Source organism: Octodon degus, unplaced genomic scaffold, assembly GCF_000260255.1.
Source record: "Octodon degus isolate 3935 unplaced genomic scaffold, OctDeg1.0 scaffold00043, whole genome shotgun sequence".
Classification (NCBI taxonomy): domain Eukaryota; kingdom Metazoa; phylum Chordata; class Mammalia; order Rodentia; family Octodontidae; genus Octodon; species Octodon degus.
The window spans coordinates 5,191,274-5,210,036 of record NW_004524619.1 but is presented as its reverse complement, the minus strand read 5'-3'; the positions used below and the strand labels follow the sequence as shown (position 1 = coordinate 5,210,036).

General features: G+C 41.3%; 1 protein-coding gene across 13 annotated transcripts in view; it reads left to right on the top strand.

Annotated features, from left to right (window-relative positions):
• The first annotated feature begins 2,630 nt into the window (after positions 1 to 2,630).
• Slmap (sarcolemma associated protein) overlaps positions 2,631 to 18,763 on the top strand; it is a 170,750-nt gene continuing 154,617 nt past the window's right edge. For 11 of the 13 annotated variants that reach the window (XM_023715697.1, XM_023715702.1, XM_023715692.1 and 8 more), the window contains exon 1: positions 3,702 to 3,918. In XM_023715697.1, coding sequence (XP_023571465.1) covers positions 3,721 to 3,918 — 198 coding nt within the window. In that variant the 5' untranslated portion in view covers positions 3,702 to 3,720. Of the gene's footprint in view, positions 3,919 to 18,763 lie in introns of all 13 variants that reach the window. The other 2 variants (XM_004631616.2, XM_004631614.2) reach the window with 1 other exon arrangement.

Here is an 18,763-nt window from a genome sequence, read left to right as displayed (position 1 = left end):
TTTTTTTTTTTTTATTTAAGATTCGGGCCCTTTATGTTGCCCAGGCTAGCCTTAAACTTGAGATCATTTGGCCTTAACTATCCCAAGTTGCTCAGCTCTTAGGTGCATGTCTCCACACCTAGCCTTCCAGCACTCATTTTTTTTTTTTTTTTTTTAAGACAAGGTCTCTCTGGGTACATTCCTTTTTCTTTTTCTTTCTTTCTTTTTTTGGTTCTAGGGCTCGAACTCAGGACGTTGTGCTTGCCAGGCAAGCACTTATTCCACTGAGCTATCTCCTCAGCCCCCATTACTCTTTCTTTACTCCATTACAATAAGGATCCTGATCTAAGGTGTAAGCAACTTGAGGGAGTCTTTTTCTTCATCCTCTTCTCCCCAGTCCTCCCCTTTTCCCCTCCCCTCCTCACTACTTTCTCTCTTCCACCATCTCCTTCATTTTTATTTTTCAGGGCCTCTCAAAGTCTGTTTCTCAGTAGGTATTCACTCAAGTAATTATAGAATGAATGAAAGAATACATACATGTCTTATAAATTCATAGAATTCCTTAGGGATTTGTGGAGAGGCTTTCTTTCTTTCTTTCTTTCTTTTTTTTTTTTTTAAGAGGCCTTCTTACTGTTTCATATAAGCCTAAAAGTTACCAGAAATGAAAAGTTCTGTTCTTTTCTCTCTCCTTCTTCCTATCTCATTTGTTTTCCTGGCACTGAAGATTGAACTCAGGCCCTTCCCACTGAGCTATACTCCAGGGCTAGACTTGAATATGAGAGGTCTTGCCTCGGCCTTCCAGGAGCAGGCATGTGCCACCAGGCCTGGTTTCATCTTTTTATAATAAAACTTGCAAATTTATCCCTATTATTCTCTAGAATACAATAGTAACTCAGAACAGAGTTGCTGAATTGAACAACCTTGAGTGTATGTAAGGTATCAGGGAGCGGGGTGTAGATCAGTGGTAGAGCACAGGCAAGGCTGAGTTGGATCCCAGGCACCATTTAGAGGAGAAGTATATAATGTCTTCATAATGTAATGCTTACTTTCTCCAGACTCACTTTGTGCCACTCCCACTTTATCCTCCAATGAGCAACAGTACATAATTTTCATTCAGTGCATCAAATATTTACTCAGGCACCGTGCCAGGCACATTGGTATACTACTTCAAACAGCCCCATTTCTTTTCCTGCTACCCTTCATCCTGGAAACCAACCGGTAAATACCATAATTCATGTGGTTCTCCTACTTTCTGACATTAGTTCCTTTACCTCCACAAGAAGGCATCCTGATGGCCGGGGAGATGGCTCAGTGGAATAAGTGCTTCCCCAGCAAGCACAAGGGCCTGAGTTCAATCCCCCATTCCACCAAAAAAAAGAGAAAGATGAAGGCATCCTGGAGCTGGATGTGGTGGTGCATGCCTGGAATCCCAGCACTTCCAAGGCTGAAGGGGTTTGCCATGAATTTGAAGTCAGCCTGGGCTACACCAGAGAGATCAAGGCCACTGCACTATCTAGTGAGATCCAGTCTGAAATAAGCCAAAAAAAAAAGGCATCTTTATCTCATTAATACTCCGTGCTTGCCTGTCTTAGGCAAAGTGAAGATACCTGCGTTCAAACGTCCCCCAAACACTTGGAAAGAGGCTTGAAAAAGTTGAGAAACTTGCTCAGGGTTATACTGGTGTAGCCTGTGGTTACAGGAATCTTAAGAACGACAACACTAATTCTACAAGATTAAGATGCCATCTCATCTGATAGTTTTCATTTTGCTTTTGCCAAGTGTTTTCTCCTCTAGGCCAAAACCTCCATGTCTATTAGAATTGAGGTGGAAGTCCTGAGCAACATAGTAGGGCCAGTGAGAAGGGCAGTGATTCCAAATGGAACGAGGAAGCTACGAGGAAACAGTGCAGGATTTTGCCGGGGGAAGATCTTGCTCATCTCTTAGGATACTGAGACTTGTGGAGTTCGGTTGCTCACAGATAACAGGGCTATGGGCCACTGTTGCCCACAGCTAAAATGCCTGCCAATAAACATGTTCTTTGAGGGGTTTGTCCTCTTCGCTCGCTATTATTTTCAGTAAAAACGACAGTGAATAAAATTTAGTAAAAGTTGGACTTTCTTACTAAGAAGGTAAAATAGTAATGGGTAATTTATAAACGTCCGACCAAATTACTTCTTGCCCTTAACCAAAATGGTCATTAAAGGGTCTCCCAAGATTTGAAGCTTCGAGCCCTCAACTAAGATGGCACCCAAAAGAAACATTGAAAATTAGCTTGCCCTCTTTTCTGCCCTCAACAAACATGGCTTCCATAGCGTCATTCACGTTGCTACCCCGGACTACGGCAAGAGAGAAGGGGTAGGAGGGCCCTTGAAAAGGGTGCGCGTTCCCGCGGCGGTGCACCGGGTAGGTTTCAGTCAGAGTCACTATGGCGGCTGGCGCTGGCAAGGTAAGCTGAGGCGGCGGCGTTGGGTGGGGAGGCAGGACCATTCGTAGCAGCTTGGCTCCAAATCCACGACGCCTGACTGAAGAGAGGTCGGCCGAGGTCGTGGCCAGCGGTCAGGGCGGGCGGGTGGCTGGCTGAGGGGCACTAGCGCTGAGGCGGGCGGGCACCGGCTCCTGACGGCCGTTTGTTTTGGTGTTTTTCCTACCAGGTCGGAAAGTTTCCTGCCTCGTCGGGCACAGCCTGAGCTTACCCCACCGGCCACGCGTGGTGGAGGCTGCGGCGGACCCAGCCCAGGGCCTCCAGGCCTCTCCCTTAACCTCCGGGCCGGTCTCCCTCCCCCACCTCGCGTCCTCCGGGAGCTGTGGCTGCCGCCCCTGAGATGCGACCCTCCTGGGGCCGCTCCTGACCCGAGGCGAGCCGAGCGCTGAGCCGCAGCGGGAGCCCGGGACTCTCCGAATCAACTTCCCGCCGGGCCGGACTCCCGAGCCTCCCGGGGGAGCGCCTGGTTCGGTTCGCGCCGGCCTGCAGAGCCGGGTTCCCGCCCTGGTCGCGGGGACGCCCGCCAGGTGCCCCGGCGTCGCGACTCCGCCGCCGCTGCGCCCCTGCCGGCCCGCAGTCCTCGCGCCTAGGACGGCCGCGGCGGCTCGAGCCTCGCCCGGGATCCCTGCGCGCTCGGGGCGGCCTCCGCGCAGCGGGGCAATGCCGACCGGCCGGCCGGCCCTGTAGACCCCCTCGCTTCCCGCTTCTCCCGGCGCTTAGCGGGCGGCGGCGGCGGCAACGGCTGCCCAGAGGCGCTCGGGTGCACCTTCCCTCGGCCCGGAAAGACCTTCCCCGCGGCTCCGACCCGACCCGTCCTTCATGCTGCAGTGCCGCAACGTTTCCGCCACCGAAAGGGAGAAGCGGCCGCGATCTCAAACAAAACCCAAGAATCGGTGTGTGTCTCATCTGCGTGGATATCTTCAGCCCCCAAACTGTCTTCCAGGAGTTTTCTCGGTCGAAGCTGCCCGATGTTTGAACCTTTTCTTCCCAAGGAAAATGGACTGAAAGCTGGCAGTTGGGGACGTTTTGTGATCAGGGAGTTGTGGTGTTTTAAAGGAGGTGATGGAGATTGCTCTGACTTGTCTTCCCACCCAAGTGAAGAGCTGTTAATGTTCCTTGGTTATGCCTAGACCATGTGCAGTTTGTTTTAATTTAAAATTTTGGGGGGGATAGAAGTATATAGACTTGTGAAGAGCATTCCGAATCTGGAGGAACTCCTCGTTGTCCTTGGTAGCCAAGACCAACCCAGTCTGTCCTCCATGCCGTCAGCCTTGGCCATCTTCACTTGCCGCCCAAACTCGCACCCGTTTCAGGAGCGTCATGTCTACCTGGACGAGCCCATCAAAATCGGCCGCTCAGTGGCACGCTGCCGACCAGCGCAGAATAATGCTACCTTTGATTGCAAAGTGCTGTCAAGGAACCATGCTCTCGTCTGGTTTGATCACAAGACGGGCAAGGTAATGTCACCACGCTAACAGTCTTTTTGTCTCTCCCATCCTGTCTGAGAAGCCTAAGGTATGCAGGATCCCAGGGTTTGCCTCCAGAGGACACTTTCAGCAAGGCCAGGGATCAACTTTTTCTGTGCCTAATTCTAGTGAAAATTTAATTGAGTTGGTTGAATGGCAAAGAGAGGCAGTATTGTAATTAAATGCCTCGGGAGGGCGATGGCTTCCTGATAACATGGTCCTTCCCGTGAAATCCCAAACCCTAATTCATTTTGGAAAACTAGATAGTGAAACTTGGCACCTTGCTTTCAGTCCTTTTAGAAAGGTGAATCTGCAGTTCAGTGCTTGATTAAGCGAGTAGCAGTTCCCAAAGCAATTCAGAGAATCTGGCCAGTATTATTACACTGGGGCTCTAGTGCCTGGTAGTGAAATGTAGTTAATTGGTAGATTTTACTTGAGTTCATTCAGGGCTTTCTAGTAAGGATAATTTCTTCTGTAAAGTTAATTTTTTGGAAAGGTTTGATTCATATTTACATTTTCAGGAATAATTTGTAGTGATTAAAAGTAATAATTTAGCATGAACAACTATGTAACTTCACATTTTCAAATTTTGTTTATAAGGCTTTTTTCCCCCTTTTTGAGGCAGGATCTCACTGCAATTCAGGCTGGCTTTGAACTCACTCTAGACTAGGCGTCTTCTAAGTTATGTGACCATACAGCTGTTGTTTTTGAAAAATCACCTTTTGATGTTCCTTACATCACTTATTAAATAAACAGTGCCTACTTAAAGGGTGATTTTCAAATATCAGTGTTAGAAAATTTTCTGAAATTATATCCAGTGCTATCATTAATGTTACTTAAATGTAATGGGATATTTTCAATGAAGCCACTGTAGCATTTTTACATTAGCATTGTAATTTACTACACATATGTCCTTACGTTTTAGGAAATCATGAGTAAGATCCTTTTAGTTTTTACATTACTTGTTGTGTGCAAAGTATACCAAAGAGCTTATCTTTGGGTGTAAACCTCAGGTTTTAAAGTACTTTTCTTTTTCAAGAGAAAAAAAAGATAACTACTGAATCAATTCCAACTTAAAAGTGAGTTATGTAAGACTAATAGAAATAGCTCAGGTTTCATCTCCTGACTTTTTGCCCCCGCTAAGTTAAATGATTAAGTTTTTCTTAAATCTTTTTAAGATCTTTTAAAAGCTGGGTGTTAGGGGCCGGAGAGATGGCTCAGCAGAATAAGTGCTTCCCTTGCCAGGGCCTGAGTTCAATCCCCGGTTCTGCCAAAAAAAACCCCAAAACCCAAAAACCAAAAAAAGCTGGGTGTGGTGATGCATGCCCATAATCCCAGCAGTCTGGAAGGCTGAGGCAGGATGATCCACAGGAGTTCAAGGCCAGCCTGGGCTACATAGTGAAGTCAAAGCTACCCTGAACTATGGTAAGACCCTGTCTCAAAAACAAAAATAGAAAACATAACAGAGTTTTTAGTCTTCAAGAATAGTGTTTTGAAGTGAAAGAAACTTGAACTTCAAAAGAGAGAAAGCTATATTTCTACAGCTTCTGAATTAAGGAATTAATAAATTATCTTTTAAAGAAAGGAAGAAAAGATTGCCCAAGTGCTATGCTTGTGTAATACCTATAACCTATTCTGAGTGTAGGATGAGAATTAAAAAGTATGTTAATTTTTCTTTATAACTCCAGGTGCTCACTTATCTTTGGAACAGACTTTTCTCCTTGGAAACTGACTTTTGGGTGCCTCAAATTCGTAGATTACCTGTAATCCTTTAAAATGAGTATTCATAGAGATCATCTTTCCACTTATCAGTTAACTACTCCTGCCTTAATTGGACCAACTTTTATATCTTTGCCTTTTTATGTCTTTGGGTAACAGGTCACCTAATAGTACATAGGTTCTCTTACAGTAAAATTGGATAATAGATTTACTTACAATACATAATTTGCAAATGTACGTTCTTTGATTCAGCATTTAAGGGAGACTCTGTTTTGTTCTGCTTTTTTGTTTTTAAATTTTAAGAAGTGCTTATATGCATAGTACATTGCATGGTTGTACTGCCTAATGGATTATTTTGAAATGACTAGGAGTAGATAAAATATTGAATACAATACTTAGCTATAAATTCAGATGACATGTTAACATTTTGAATGAAACTTGTTACTTAGAAAAACTTACCTTTGGGCTGGGGGTGTAGCTCAGTGGTAGAGTGTTTGCCTCACATATGCAGGCCCTGGGTTTGATTCCTAATGTTGCAAGAAAAGAAAAGAAAAACTTGCATTTGCAGGGTAGACTTGGTTTATTTCTATTATTTTCTTTTTCTTTTTTTCTCACTCACTAGCTAAAATAACAATTGCAATATTAGGCTGTTACTTTATGTAAACATAACTATTGATTATTGTTCCAACTAATATAGTTAAAACAACCGCCGATCTTGCCATATAATCAACTTGTTTTATGAATTAATTTTGTGTGTGTGTGTGTGTGTGTGTGTGTGTGTGTGTGTGTTGCTCAGGATCAAACCCAAGGCCTTGTGCATGTAAGGCAACTACCACTAGCCACATCCCCAGCCAAAGAGTTAACTATTTGAAACTTTTGTTTGGACAGATAGTTTTTTTGTTGTGCATCTATTGTGTGCCAGACACTGAAATGTACTAAAAAAAAATATTGATTTGAACAAGTATCGTGTGTTGCTTTCTTTTTTTTTTTTTTCTTTCATGTATTGCTTTTTATGTGAAATAGTTTGAAGATTTTTACTGAAACTGGCTCATAATAGAAGAAAACAATTTCTATGCATAACAATCCCTTTCTGTATTAGGCAAGTTGTCTTTTTTTTCTTTTTATTTGGATTTTTTTTCTTATTTATCTCACTGTGTGGTCCAGGCTGGCCTTGAACTCACTACATAGCCCAGGCTGGCCTTGAACTCAGGACCTCAGCCCTGAGTGCTGGTAATATAGGCATGTGCCACCATGCCTGGCTGTTTTTTAAACATTTTTAAGGCCCCAGGTTTCTCACATGGAAGTAATTATGGTACATACTAGTGTGTGTGTGGTCTAACCTAGGGCCTTGACCATCCTAAGCACCCATGCTTTCACTAAGTTATACCTTGCAGTCCCCGCACTCTACTGTTCTGAAGATGGAGATAGTGTAAATCACTCAGCACTGTGTGCTTGTTTCTCTCTCTCTTTTTTTGTAATAATCTTTTCTTGAGACAGGGTTTCACTATCTAGTTCAGGCTAGCCTTGAACTCACTTTGCAGTCCAGGAGTGGCCTCAAATTCCAGGCGATCCTGTCTCATCCTCCTGAATGTTGGCATCACAGCTGTGCACCATCATGCCCAGCTTTTTTGTTGTTGAGTCAGGATCTTGCCATGTGGTACAGGCTGGCCTTGAAATGGTTTATGTATCCCAGGTTGGCTTCAAACTCATGGTACTTATCCTGCCTCAGCTTCCTTATAACACACCTGGCTTGTGCACTTGGCTCTTAATTAAGGACTCAGTACTTGGCAAAGATGTTTATAGGGGAAGAAGGAACCATGTAGATGTTTTGCTTTTGCAGTTATACTGTGGAGTGTTAAGGTAGTAAGAAATTAATATTTAATATGATGGCACAAGTGAAATGATTTTAAAAATAGAAACTAATGAAATTGATAAATTTGACAGGCATTTTTAAAATTTTTAAATTGATAAATTTCCTAGGCATTTTGTCTAGGAAATGGAAAATTGAAGTAATAGTTTTGATTGACCTTCAGTTTGTGGGTGACTTACACCTTACATTGGCTGTTATAGGAGGTCCATTAAAAGTTGGAAGAAATGATGAACATTTGAAACTTCTTGATTATTCAGGTAATACATGTTGTAGAAAATTCACAAAATGTAAGCAGATGGAAATGTATGTGCCACTGTTTAATGCTGAATTAATGGAATGTCTTACTGTACTTAAATCTGCACATTGGAAAATGACAGGTTTGCCACGAAGTAGAATTTAATAATCTTCCCCAAATCATCTTCTCAAGGATGTAACAGTTGCCTTGTGTGGATGTTGGCCTTGCGTATCATCCTTAGTTCTTTTTTGGAGTCCAAACTCTTCGACTCAGATACCAGCATATTAGGGCCATAATATTGAAGGCCTTCAATGAATAGCATATAATATTGAAGGCTTTTTAATTTTTCAATCAGTAGTCTAGTCCCTCACTGTAGTTTATTTAATAATTATTGTCTGCAGCCACTCTCATTTTTTGCCTAAGTTCAGTGTGTAAGTTTGAGTACTGTTCTAGCATGATCTGTAGTGGTGAGGGGGCAGGAATTTGGAAGAAGTTTTTATTTTTTTACTAAGATAGTATATATTGGATCAAAAGGTTGGTTATACACTGTGAAAACAGTTAATTGAGATAATATGTATGTCTGAATGACACAAGAGTCAGGTGTTTGAATTAGACTTTAAAATTGGTAGAGGCTGGGGATACAGCTCAGCTACACAGTGTCTGCCTGGCAAGTGCAAGGTCTAGTTTGATTCCCAGTGCCAAGAAAACAAATACAATAAAATAAAATCAGTGTAAGAAATAGATGTGGCGCACACCTGTAGCCTCTGCACTTCGAAAGCTGAGAAGGATTATTGAGTTTGAGGCTACTACAGGAGACCCTGTCTCAAAACAAAAAACCCAAAACAAAACAAAAATTGTTGTGGATAGATTCAAGTTAGGACAAGTTTGTTTTTTAAATTGTTTTCAGGAGATTTGGGTGGGATAAAATGAAACCAGAAATTTTTTTTTCCCCCAGAAAAATTTTTTAAAAAATATTATATTTGTTTGTTTGTTTGGTTCAGGGTCTCTCAGGCGGTTTAGGGCCTACATGGGATGTAGTACTGGGTATCAAACGCAGGTCCTTGTGCTTACCAGGCAGGCTCTTAAACTGCTGAGCTATCTCCCCAGTTCCAGAAACCAGAAAATTTTGAATGAGCTCCCTAATGCGGAGGACACAGATTCTGTTGAATTGATTGAAGAGTTCTTTTTTTAGAGTATCCTTGAGCTTACTTTGTAGCCCAGGCTGGTCTCAAACTCAGTGGTCTTCCTGCCTCAGCTTTCCTAGTGCTGGGATTATGGGTGTGCACTACCATGTTTGGCCTTGTTTGTGTGTAGTTTAACAGATAGCTAACGTTTTATTGACAGAAGTAAAAAGGACATTAAGTTTTTGTGAAAGTAATTTATTTGACACACATTTTTAAGGCACATTAGTGTCAATATATATAGAAAGCAGACTGGGCATGGTGATGCACGTCTGTAATCCCAGTGCTGGGGAGGCTGAAAACAGGAGGATCACTATGAGTCCAAGCTGCATAGTGAGACCCGGTACCACATATGTTTTAAAAAAAAAAAAAAAAAATATATATATATATATATATAGAATGTAGCTCAGTGGTGGAGCACTTATGTAGCATGCATGAAGTCTTGGGTTCTATCCTTAATACATTTAAAAAAAAAGTTTTGTATTCAAAACACATGTATTTCTTTCCATCTTTTTAAAATACTAGTGGAAAGGTGATAAAATATTTTAACTATTGTTTGGAGGATGTTTTTTGTTTTTTTATTTTTTATTTTAGGGAAGGATCTATAGGGTGTTCAGGGTCTCATTACTAGATTGGACTCATAGTGATCCATCCTCCTGTTTACAGCTTCCCAAGAACTGGGATTACAGGCACACACCACCACGCCCAGTCTCAATTGCTGTCTCAGCACAGCAGGGGGCTGCACGGCAGGGGGTTGGGGGTTGGGGTCCAGGGGCTGGGGGCTGGGGGCCTAACCCTGGCCCCTGTGCCTGCTTACAGGCACTTCAATCCGCTGAGCTATTTGGCCGGCCCTTATTTTGAGTTTAGATGCTATATAAACTTGAACTATGTTTTCACTGCTTAGATTTGACTTTACTTCTTAGGTTAGGTTAAAGTCATTCTTTTCTTTTCTGGGACTTCTATTTGGTTTTCTGAAGTGGTATTTATGTTAGAGCTTTGTACCTTTTCTCTTTGGTAAGTAGAGAGGAGAGTATATGTCATTTAAGATTTTGATATGTGTTTGAATCAAGAAGAGTGGCTTTTATTAGCTGCTAAAATGTTCTCAGTACTTCTTCCAGGGATTCATGCTTCTCTTACTGTTATACACTCCTGGTCAAAAATCTCTTCTTTGTTCCATTTATTTTTTTAAAAAAATCATTCATTCATTCATTCATTCATTCATTCATTCATTCATTCATTTGGTACAGGGTCTTGCTATGCAGCTCAGACTCATGATTCTCCTATCTCAGCCTCCCCAGAACTGGGATTATTGGAATGTACCACCATGCCTAGATTCCATGGCCGGCATGGCACACCCAGGGTTCCAGGGGCTGGTGCAGCATGAGGTACTGGGATTTGAACCCGGGTCCTTGTGCTTGCCAGGCAGGTGCTTAGACTTATGAGCTATGTCTCCAGCCCCCATTTACTGTTAACACTAAAACCTGTCTCTCATTTTCTTTTTTCCAACTTTATCTTTTATGAATTTTTTTTTTTTTTTTCATCCCATATTCTACCTGCTAGCTATGTGACAGGGCTCTCTATTGCTGGGAACAAGTGTTGCTTTGCTAGTTTATCTTCCAAAATATACTTTCATCTTTTACCTTTTTTTTTTTTGGTCTTTTTGAGACAGGGTTTCACTATGCAGTTTGGGCTGATCCCGAACTTACAGTGATCTTTCTGCCTCAACCTCCTGATGATTATAGGTGATGATTACAGGTGTGTATCACCATGCCTGGCTGTTTTTGCTTTTTTTTTTTTTTTTTGCAAAACTGGGGATAAACTCAGTAGAATAAGTGCTTCCCTGGCAAGCACAAGGGCCTGAGTTCAATCCCCGGTTCTGCCAAAAAAAAAAAAAAAAAAAAAGAAAGAAAGAAAGAAAGAAAGGTAATTTAAGCTGTTGTTTTCTGGTGCATATTGAAAGAATATAACTTAATGATTGCTCTGAATTAGCTAACACTTTTTCTAAATTTAACTTCTACTGCTCTACACAAAATATTTTTTCTTAGACTTGATGGTTCATGCTAGACAAGCACTCTAGCATTAAGCTATACCCCCAACTCCTAACTCTGAATATAGAAATAGTAAGTGTAATATTAGATACTATTTATTTATTTTGGCAGAACCAGGGATTGAACTCAGGCCCTTGCGCTTGCCAGGGAAGCGCTTATTCTACTGAGCTATCTCCCTGGCCCCTAGATACTATTTATAAAATTGTTTCCATTTCTAAAATTCAGGGATGGAAAATAAGATCGTGCTGTATGTTTTAGCATAGCTATGGTAGTTATATTTGTAGTATAAACAAAGTTTTTATCTATTTTTCTGTATTTATGACAGGGTCTATAGGGTCTCACTACGTAGATTGGACTCATAATGATTCTCCTGTTTTCAGCCACCCAAGTGCATGCCACCATGCCCAGTCTCAGCCACCTTCTCAGCGTGCCCCGGGGGCAGGGCCTGTATGTTGGGATCAAACCCCGGCTGCTACGCTCTGCCCAAGCAGACTGGCCTGCAAAGTTTTTAGTTTTTTTTAAAAGATTTTGTTGGTACAATTTAAATATAATGATCGTATTCACCATAGGAAATTTATAGCTGTATATATCTTTTTTTTTTTTTTTTTTTTGCGGAACCGGGGATTGAACTCAGGCCTTTACACTTGCCAGGGAAGCGCTTATTCCACTGAGCCATCTCCCCAGCCCATAGCTGTATATATCTTGATTCCTCTTTTTTTCCCAAACCCCTCGCTTCAACCCTCTTCCTCTCCTTATTTATAGAGCTGTGCTTCCATTTTATCCTTCTTTGATCCTTTTTTTCATTTCCCTTCCTTCCTCCCCCTTTTCCCCTCTTCCTTCCTCCCTAGTTTCCCTTTCTTTGCTGTGTAGCGTGGAGCAGGCTTCAAACTCAGCAGTCCTCCTGACTCTGCCTGCATAGTGGCAGGATTATAGGTGTGTGCCACCACACCCAGCAAACGTTTTAGTTTAAACTTTTAAAATTTTGTGTAACAAAAATAAGTATTTTAGAGTTATGATATGACTCAGCAGTGCCACTCCTAGGTATATAACAAGTGGAAACGTCTACATATAAAAAAATTTGTACATGAATGCTTATAGCAACATTATTCCTGATACCCAGTAGTTACAGACAATCCAAATGTCTATCAACTGATGAATATCTAAATAAAATATGGTATACGACATTATAGAATGTGATTTACAAAAACAAAGAGTAGTGGTGCACGGTTCAATGTGGGTGAATCTTGAAAACTATCCAGAATGCTAGAAATCAGGCACAAAAGGCCATACTCTATGATTCTATTTTTTTTTTATTCTATTTTTATATAAAAAGTATGTAGAATAGACAAATTCATAGCTATAGAAGGTAGATAAATGGTCAATAGAGGCTGGGATAATAGGAATTGTGATGAGTTAAATTTATGTGTCAACTTGGCTAGGCTGTGGTGCTAGTGCTGCCTCCAAAACTGGGTGTGGTGGGGCATGCCTGTAATCCCCACCACAGTGGTGGGGAAGCTGAGACGAGGATCACTAGGAGTCTGAGCTGCTAGCGAGACCCTATACCAAACAAATAAATAAATAAATCTTAAAAAAGAATGAATGAATGAATGAATGGAATGTTAGGTGTAGTGATGCAGCTGTAATCTCAGCTACTCAGGAGACCTTTGCAGGAGGATCACAAGGTCCAGACAAGCATGGGCAATTTGGTCAGCCCTTGTTTACAAAAAAAGAACAGAAGAAAAAGTTAAGGGCATAGCTCAGTAACAGGCCTCTTTCATAGCATACATGAGGTTTTGAGTTCAATCCCTATTACTGGGGGAAAAAAAGAAATTAGATGAAGCAATAGTTTAATGAAAGCATACTGAGATGTACAAAAGAGTAAACAACCCAAATGTTGGCAGGATTAATACTTTTGAAACACAATATAAGGCTGGGGATGTAGTTTAGCTGCACAGTGTCTGCCTGGTGAGTTCGAGATCATGAGTTCAAGATTCCCAGTACCCCCCCCCCCCCCAAAAAAAAAAAATTATAATAGTTTTTGTCTCAGCATCTTTATTTATTTAGGGTACTGGGGATTGAACTCAGAACCTTGTGCTTGCCAGGCAAGTGTTTATTCCCCTGAGCCATCTCCCTGGCCCCGTTTTTGCAATTTTTAAAATATTTGTTACTAACTACGTACAGTTATTGAGAAGTTTTAATACTAGTTTTTAATGTGGGAATTGAAAAATGATTGGTAATATGCAATTTTTTTTCTTATGTATTTAGTACAGGGTTTAGAAATCGGACTTATAGTGACTCTCCTGTTTTCAGCCTCCCAAGCACGGGGATTACAGGTGCGAGCCACCATACCTAGTCTCAGTCACTGTCTCAGCATGCCCTGGATGGAGCTGGCGATCAAACTGGCTCTTGCACCCCAGTCCCTGTGCCTGCTGAAACAGGTGCTTTAATCCTCTGAGCTATCTGGCTAGCCCGATAATATACAATTTTAAAGCCTTGATCTTAACCTAAGAAGTGTAAGGTAATGATTTTACTCTCAATAAATCTTTGTTGTGTGCAGCTACATTAGAGGTAAAATATTATTAGAACAAATGATGTTATTTTGTTTAGAAACTATTCAATTTTAGTTGAATTTAAACTATTGCACCTTCTAGTCTTTAATGCCTATGTACAGTTTTTAAAATTCAGTGTAATGTCCAATACATAGTTCTATAAAAATATTATTACAGTGCAAATAAGTACAATAATAGAAGTATCTGTGAATCATTGTTTCCAAGGAGCTAAGAGAGTGATGTGTTCTTTTCCCCCAGGAATGGGGTCAGAAACTGTAGGAGGAATGAAGACTTCAGAGATTCTTTAAGCCACACTTTAGAGTGAGTAGAATTTCCTAACTGGAAAAACAGAGTGGTACATTTTAGGCTGAGGAAACAGCATATGTTTAAGGCAGAAAGCCTGAAAGAAAGTGATATATTCTGGGAAATGCAAATCCAGAAGTTAACTGAATTAAGAAAGGGAAAAAAGAAATACTGTCAAATCTCTGAGGTACATAGTTGAACATTGTTAGGGCTGGGGAAATAGCTCAGTGGCATAAGTACCTGGCAAGTGCAAGGTCCTGAGATCAATCCCCAGTACCAGAAGAAAAATTTTTTTTTTCCTTTGCGTAGTTGAACACTGTTGGCAGAAGCCTTATTGGAAGCGGTGGATTTAAATTTTTTTGCAGTTGGACTACCAGAGTTGAAATTGTGGCTGTAGCCAAGTGTGGTGGTATATGACTATGTTTTCAGCACTTGGGAGTTTGAGTTTCAGCTCAAGTGTAAAGGGGAGCACTTGCCTGGTATGCGTGAGACACTGGAATTGATCTGTAACACTACAAAAATGAATGAATGAATAAATGACCAGAGTAGTAGGCTGGGGGCCTGGCATCATAGCACTTGCCTGTAATCCTGGTACTTCAGAGGCTGAGGCAGGAGGATTGCTCTGAGTTTGAGGACAAACTGGACTACAAAGTGAGTTCGAGGCTAGCCTGAACTACATAGCAAAACCTTGTCTCAAAAAGACACATACACATGCACACACAAAAGCAGGCTAATATTGGAATTTACTTCATAAAAGTGTTATAAAGATTTTATTCGAGGTCTGGCCAGATAGCTTAGCGGACTAAAGTGCCTGCTTAGGCAGAGCACAGTGTGCCAGCCCTGCCCCTGGGGCACACTGAGACTGCGATTGAGACTGGGCATGTTGTCATGTGCCTGTAATCCCAGCATTTGGGAGGCTGAAAACAGGAGAATCACTACAAGGCCAGTGTATGTAGGAAGACCCTGTAGACCTGGTCCTAAATTCATAAAGAAAAAAAATTAATGCAGATTCTCGGGGCATGATGGCTCATGCCTGTAATCCCAGCACTTGGGAGGCTGAGGCAGGAGGATTATTCAAGTTTGAGGCCAGCCTGAGCTACAAAGTGGCTTAAGGCCAGTCTATACGGCATAGTGAAACTCTTGTCTCAAAAAGCCAAAAACAATTTAAAAAGATTTAATGCGAATTCAGTTTAACAGGATATCTGTCATAGATAATTTGTGGCTGTATAATTTTTTTATTATTTTAGTTAGTGGTGTTTACATAGTAATATTTATATGCTTATTTTCTGTAACTGCTTTTTCTTTTCTTTCTTTCCTTTTTTTTTTTTTTTTTTTAATATATTTGGTACAGGGTCTCACTGTGCAGGTCAGACTTGTAGTGATCCTCCTGTTTTCATCCTCCCCAGCAGTGGAATTACAGACATGTCACACCAAGCCCTGACTCAGTGTGCTTGGGGGTGAGGTGTGTGGCCAGCGCAGCATGTGGTGCCAGGATTGAATCCCGGTCCTTGCATTTGCCTAAGCAGGCGCTTAGTCCACTGAGCTATCTAGCTGGCCCTGTAACTACTTTTTCATCATTAAAAAATTATCTTTTTTGTATATTCATCTTTAGAATCTCCTAGACAAATTATTTTGAATGTGTGAAACTTTTGAGCGTATTAAAGGAATAATTTTTAAACTAATATCTGTTGTCTAATAATTAAGTTCTCTCTAAAGTAAGAAAAATCAGTATGATACTTGATCTGAAAGTTAAAGCTTAGAAAGTTAAAAGATAATCCAGTAAGTCAATCAGAAAGCTTTCTCTATGCCATAACAAGCAACATGAGATATAATGAAGGTGCTAAGGTAATACTTCATTTTTCAAGGAGTTTATAGTTTAACTGGGAAGTGTAAGCTAACTACCATAAAAAATTGGAGAATTAAAATCTTCATGGAATTAAGAATACCTGTGATGAAGATAAGTATGGCATGGCATGTTTGTCTAGGAAAGGAGACCAGAATTAGAACCTAAAGATTTAGGATAGGATAGAGTGTGATGGCACTTGCCTGTAATTCTAGCTAATACTTTATAGATTGCAGAAGAATCAGCATGAATTTGAGGCCAGCCTGAACTATGTAGTGAGAGAACAGTCTTAAAAGATTTAGGGTAGAAAATAGGTGTCATTGTCTATAGGTCTGCATTTAAAAGGCATAAAACGAGAAGAATAGTCTGGATGCAATTTAGACCAGAAAAGCATGTTTTAGTTGTGTGCCCTACTTACTGTCTATAGCTGATTTAGGTGGAACAGCACTGTTTTGAAAAGGCATTGATAAATTCACAAAACTCTTCAACCTGGGAATCCAGGTTGGAAGACATGGATGCTAGTCACAGCCATATCATTCTACAAAAGTGGTCAGCCACAGAGATAGGTGCCTCCTTTCTTGAGCACTAGATTTCTCAGCTTATAATGCTGATATTTACTTGGTATAGAAAGCCTTTAGCACCGTTACTGCTGTCTCTAAAAAGTGAGAGCTGGGGCTGGCAAGATAGCTCAGCAGACTAAAGCGCCTGCTTAGGCAAGCATAGGCAAGCTCAGGCAAGCTCAGGGACCATGTTTCGATTCCCCGACATCACAGGCCACACCAGCCCCACCCCTAGTGTGGGCTGAGCTTGCCACAGTCCAGTCCCCACCACTATAATCCCAGTGCTGGGGAGACTGAAAACAGGATAACTATGAGTCTGAGCTGCATAGTGAGACCCTGTAATAACCAAAAAAAAAAAGCTAAAAGGTGGGTGCTATTGCTGCTGATTTGACATCAGAGAAATCTCCTTTCATTGTGTTTTTTCGTGGCCTTAACTCTTGATGTACATAGAGGCTGGTATGTTTAATTGACTGAGCCTGGACTACATTGCCCATGACAGTGTGTTAAGTCAGCTTCCCATTGCTGTAGCAAATACCAGAGATAAATTAACTTAAGAGGAAGAAGAGTTTATTTGGGCCTACAATTTTAGAGTTTTCATTTAGTCATGGTCATTTAGCCCTGTTGTCTTTGGTAAGGTAGCATATCATGGTGGAGAGTATGTGGCAGAGGAAGCTGTGTACCTGATAGCTGCTAGGAACTGAAGCAAGATAGAGAAAAGAAGGGCCAGGGTTCCAGTATCCCCTTCAAAAGGCATGCCTCCAATGACCTAGTTTTTTTCACTAGGCCTTATTTCCTAGATTCTACCTAGGCCAGTTGTGGTGCACACCTATAATCCCAGCACTTGGGAGGCTGAGGCAGGAGGTTCACTGCAGATTTGAGGCCAGCCCAGGCCACAAAAGGAGTTCATGGCTATCCTGAACTGCATTGTGAGACCCTGTCTCAAAAACAAAAAAAACCAAGAACTCATAATGATAAAAAAAAAAAAAAAAAAAAAAGCTGCTTGTGACACACATTGCCACTGCTGTTCTATCACCTCCCATTAGCACCAAAGGCTAGCAACCAAACCTTTGTCTTACGGGCTTTTGGGAGATAGATAAGACTCAAATTACAATACTTATCTTTGAAGGAAACTGGGAAAAATAGTATGTGACATTTCAACTTCTAGTTGGGAGTAGGGCCGGGGAGATGGCTCAGTGGAATAAGCACTTCCCAGGCAAGTGAAAGGACATGAGTTCAATCCCCGGTTCTACAAAAAAAAAAAAAAAAAAAAAAGACATAAGTCTAGTTGGGAGTAGGTTTTGTATCCCACAAAGTTGGTTAATTTTTTTGGGTTTTATTTTGCTTTTTTACTGAAACAGTGTCTCAAAGTGTTACTAAATTGGTTGGGTGCTGGAATTACAGGTATGTGTCACCATACTTGGCCCAAATTGGTTAATTATTCAGTCATTTCAGGTAATTCAGATTCTGACATATAGAAAAATGGCATGGTTGATGGGGCAGTAGGGCAGAAACCTTTAAGAAACTAAGACAAAAACCTTGGGTGAGGGGAAGAATCTTAGAGTTGCAACTATAAAGAAAGCTGTGTGTATTTTTAATTGATCTGTTCTTGGACAAGAAGACTATTTTTTAAATTCCTATTTATTTGACATAGGATCTTGCTATACAGCCCAGACTTGTAGTGATCCTCCTGTCTCAGCCTCCCTAGTGCCGGGATTACAGGCGTGTGCTACCATGCTTGGTTTTGGGGCCAGCATGGCATGCAGTACAAGGGATTGAGCTTGGGGCCTTGCACTTGCCAGGCAGGCACTTAGACCACTGAGCTATCTCCCCAGTCTAAGATGACTATTGATTTTTGAGTGCTAACTTTGTATCTAGCTATCCTACTGAATTTGGTTATTAAATCTAGGAGTCTTTTGGTGGAGTTTTTTGGGGTCTTCTATGTAGAGTAGTATGTCATCTGCAAATAATAATTTAACTTCTTTTCCTATCCTTATTCCTCTTGATTCTCTCTTTCATCTAATTTCTGTGTGTAGTGTTTCCATAGGTATATTCAATAGGAGTGGCAAAAGTGGGCATCCTTGTCTTATTCCTGATTTTACAGTGAAAGCTTTCATCATGGTTGGAATATGTGTTAGAGCAAAACCATTTACCCCAAGGGGAGATCAGGGTCATGTATTCCCCTTCAGTGGAATTCCTTCTGTGACCTAAGACTTCCCACTAAGTTCTGTTTCTTAAAAGCTTCTTTTGCTACTGCCCAATAGTGCCATACTAGGAACCATGCCTTTAACCCACAGGCCTTTGGGGAAAATTTAGCACCTAAATTATAGCAGTAATAGACTATGACATAGAAAATAATCACATAAGTGGTAATATGTTTTGTTTATATTTTGAACGCTGGGGGCTGGTGAGATGGCTCAGTGGTCTGAAGCACCTACTTAGAACAAGCTTAGCAAAGCACAGGGACTGTGGTTCAATCCCCTGGTGGGCTGAGCTGGCCACACACACACACACACACACACACACACACA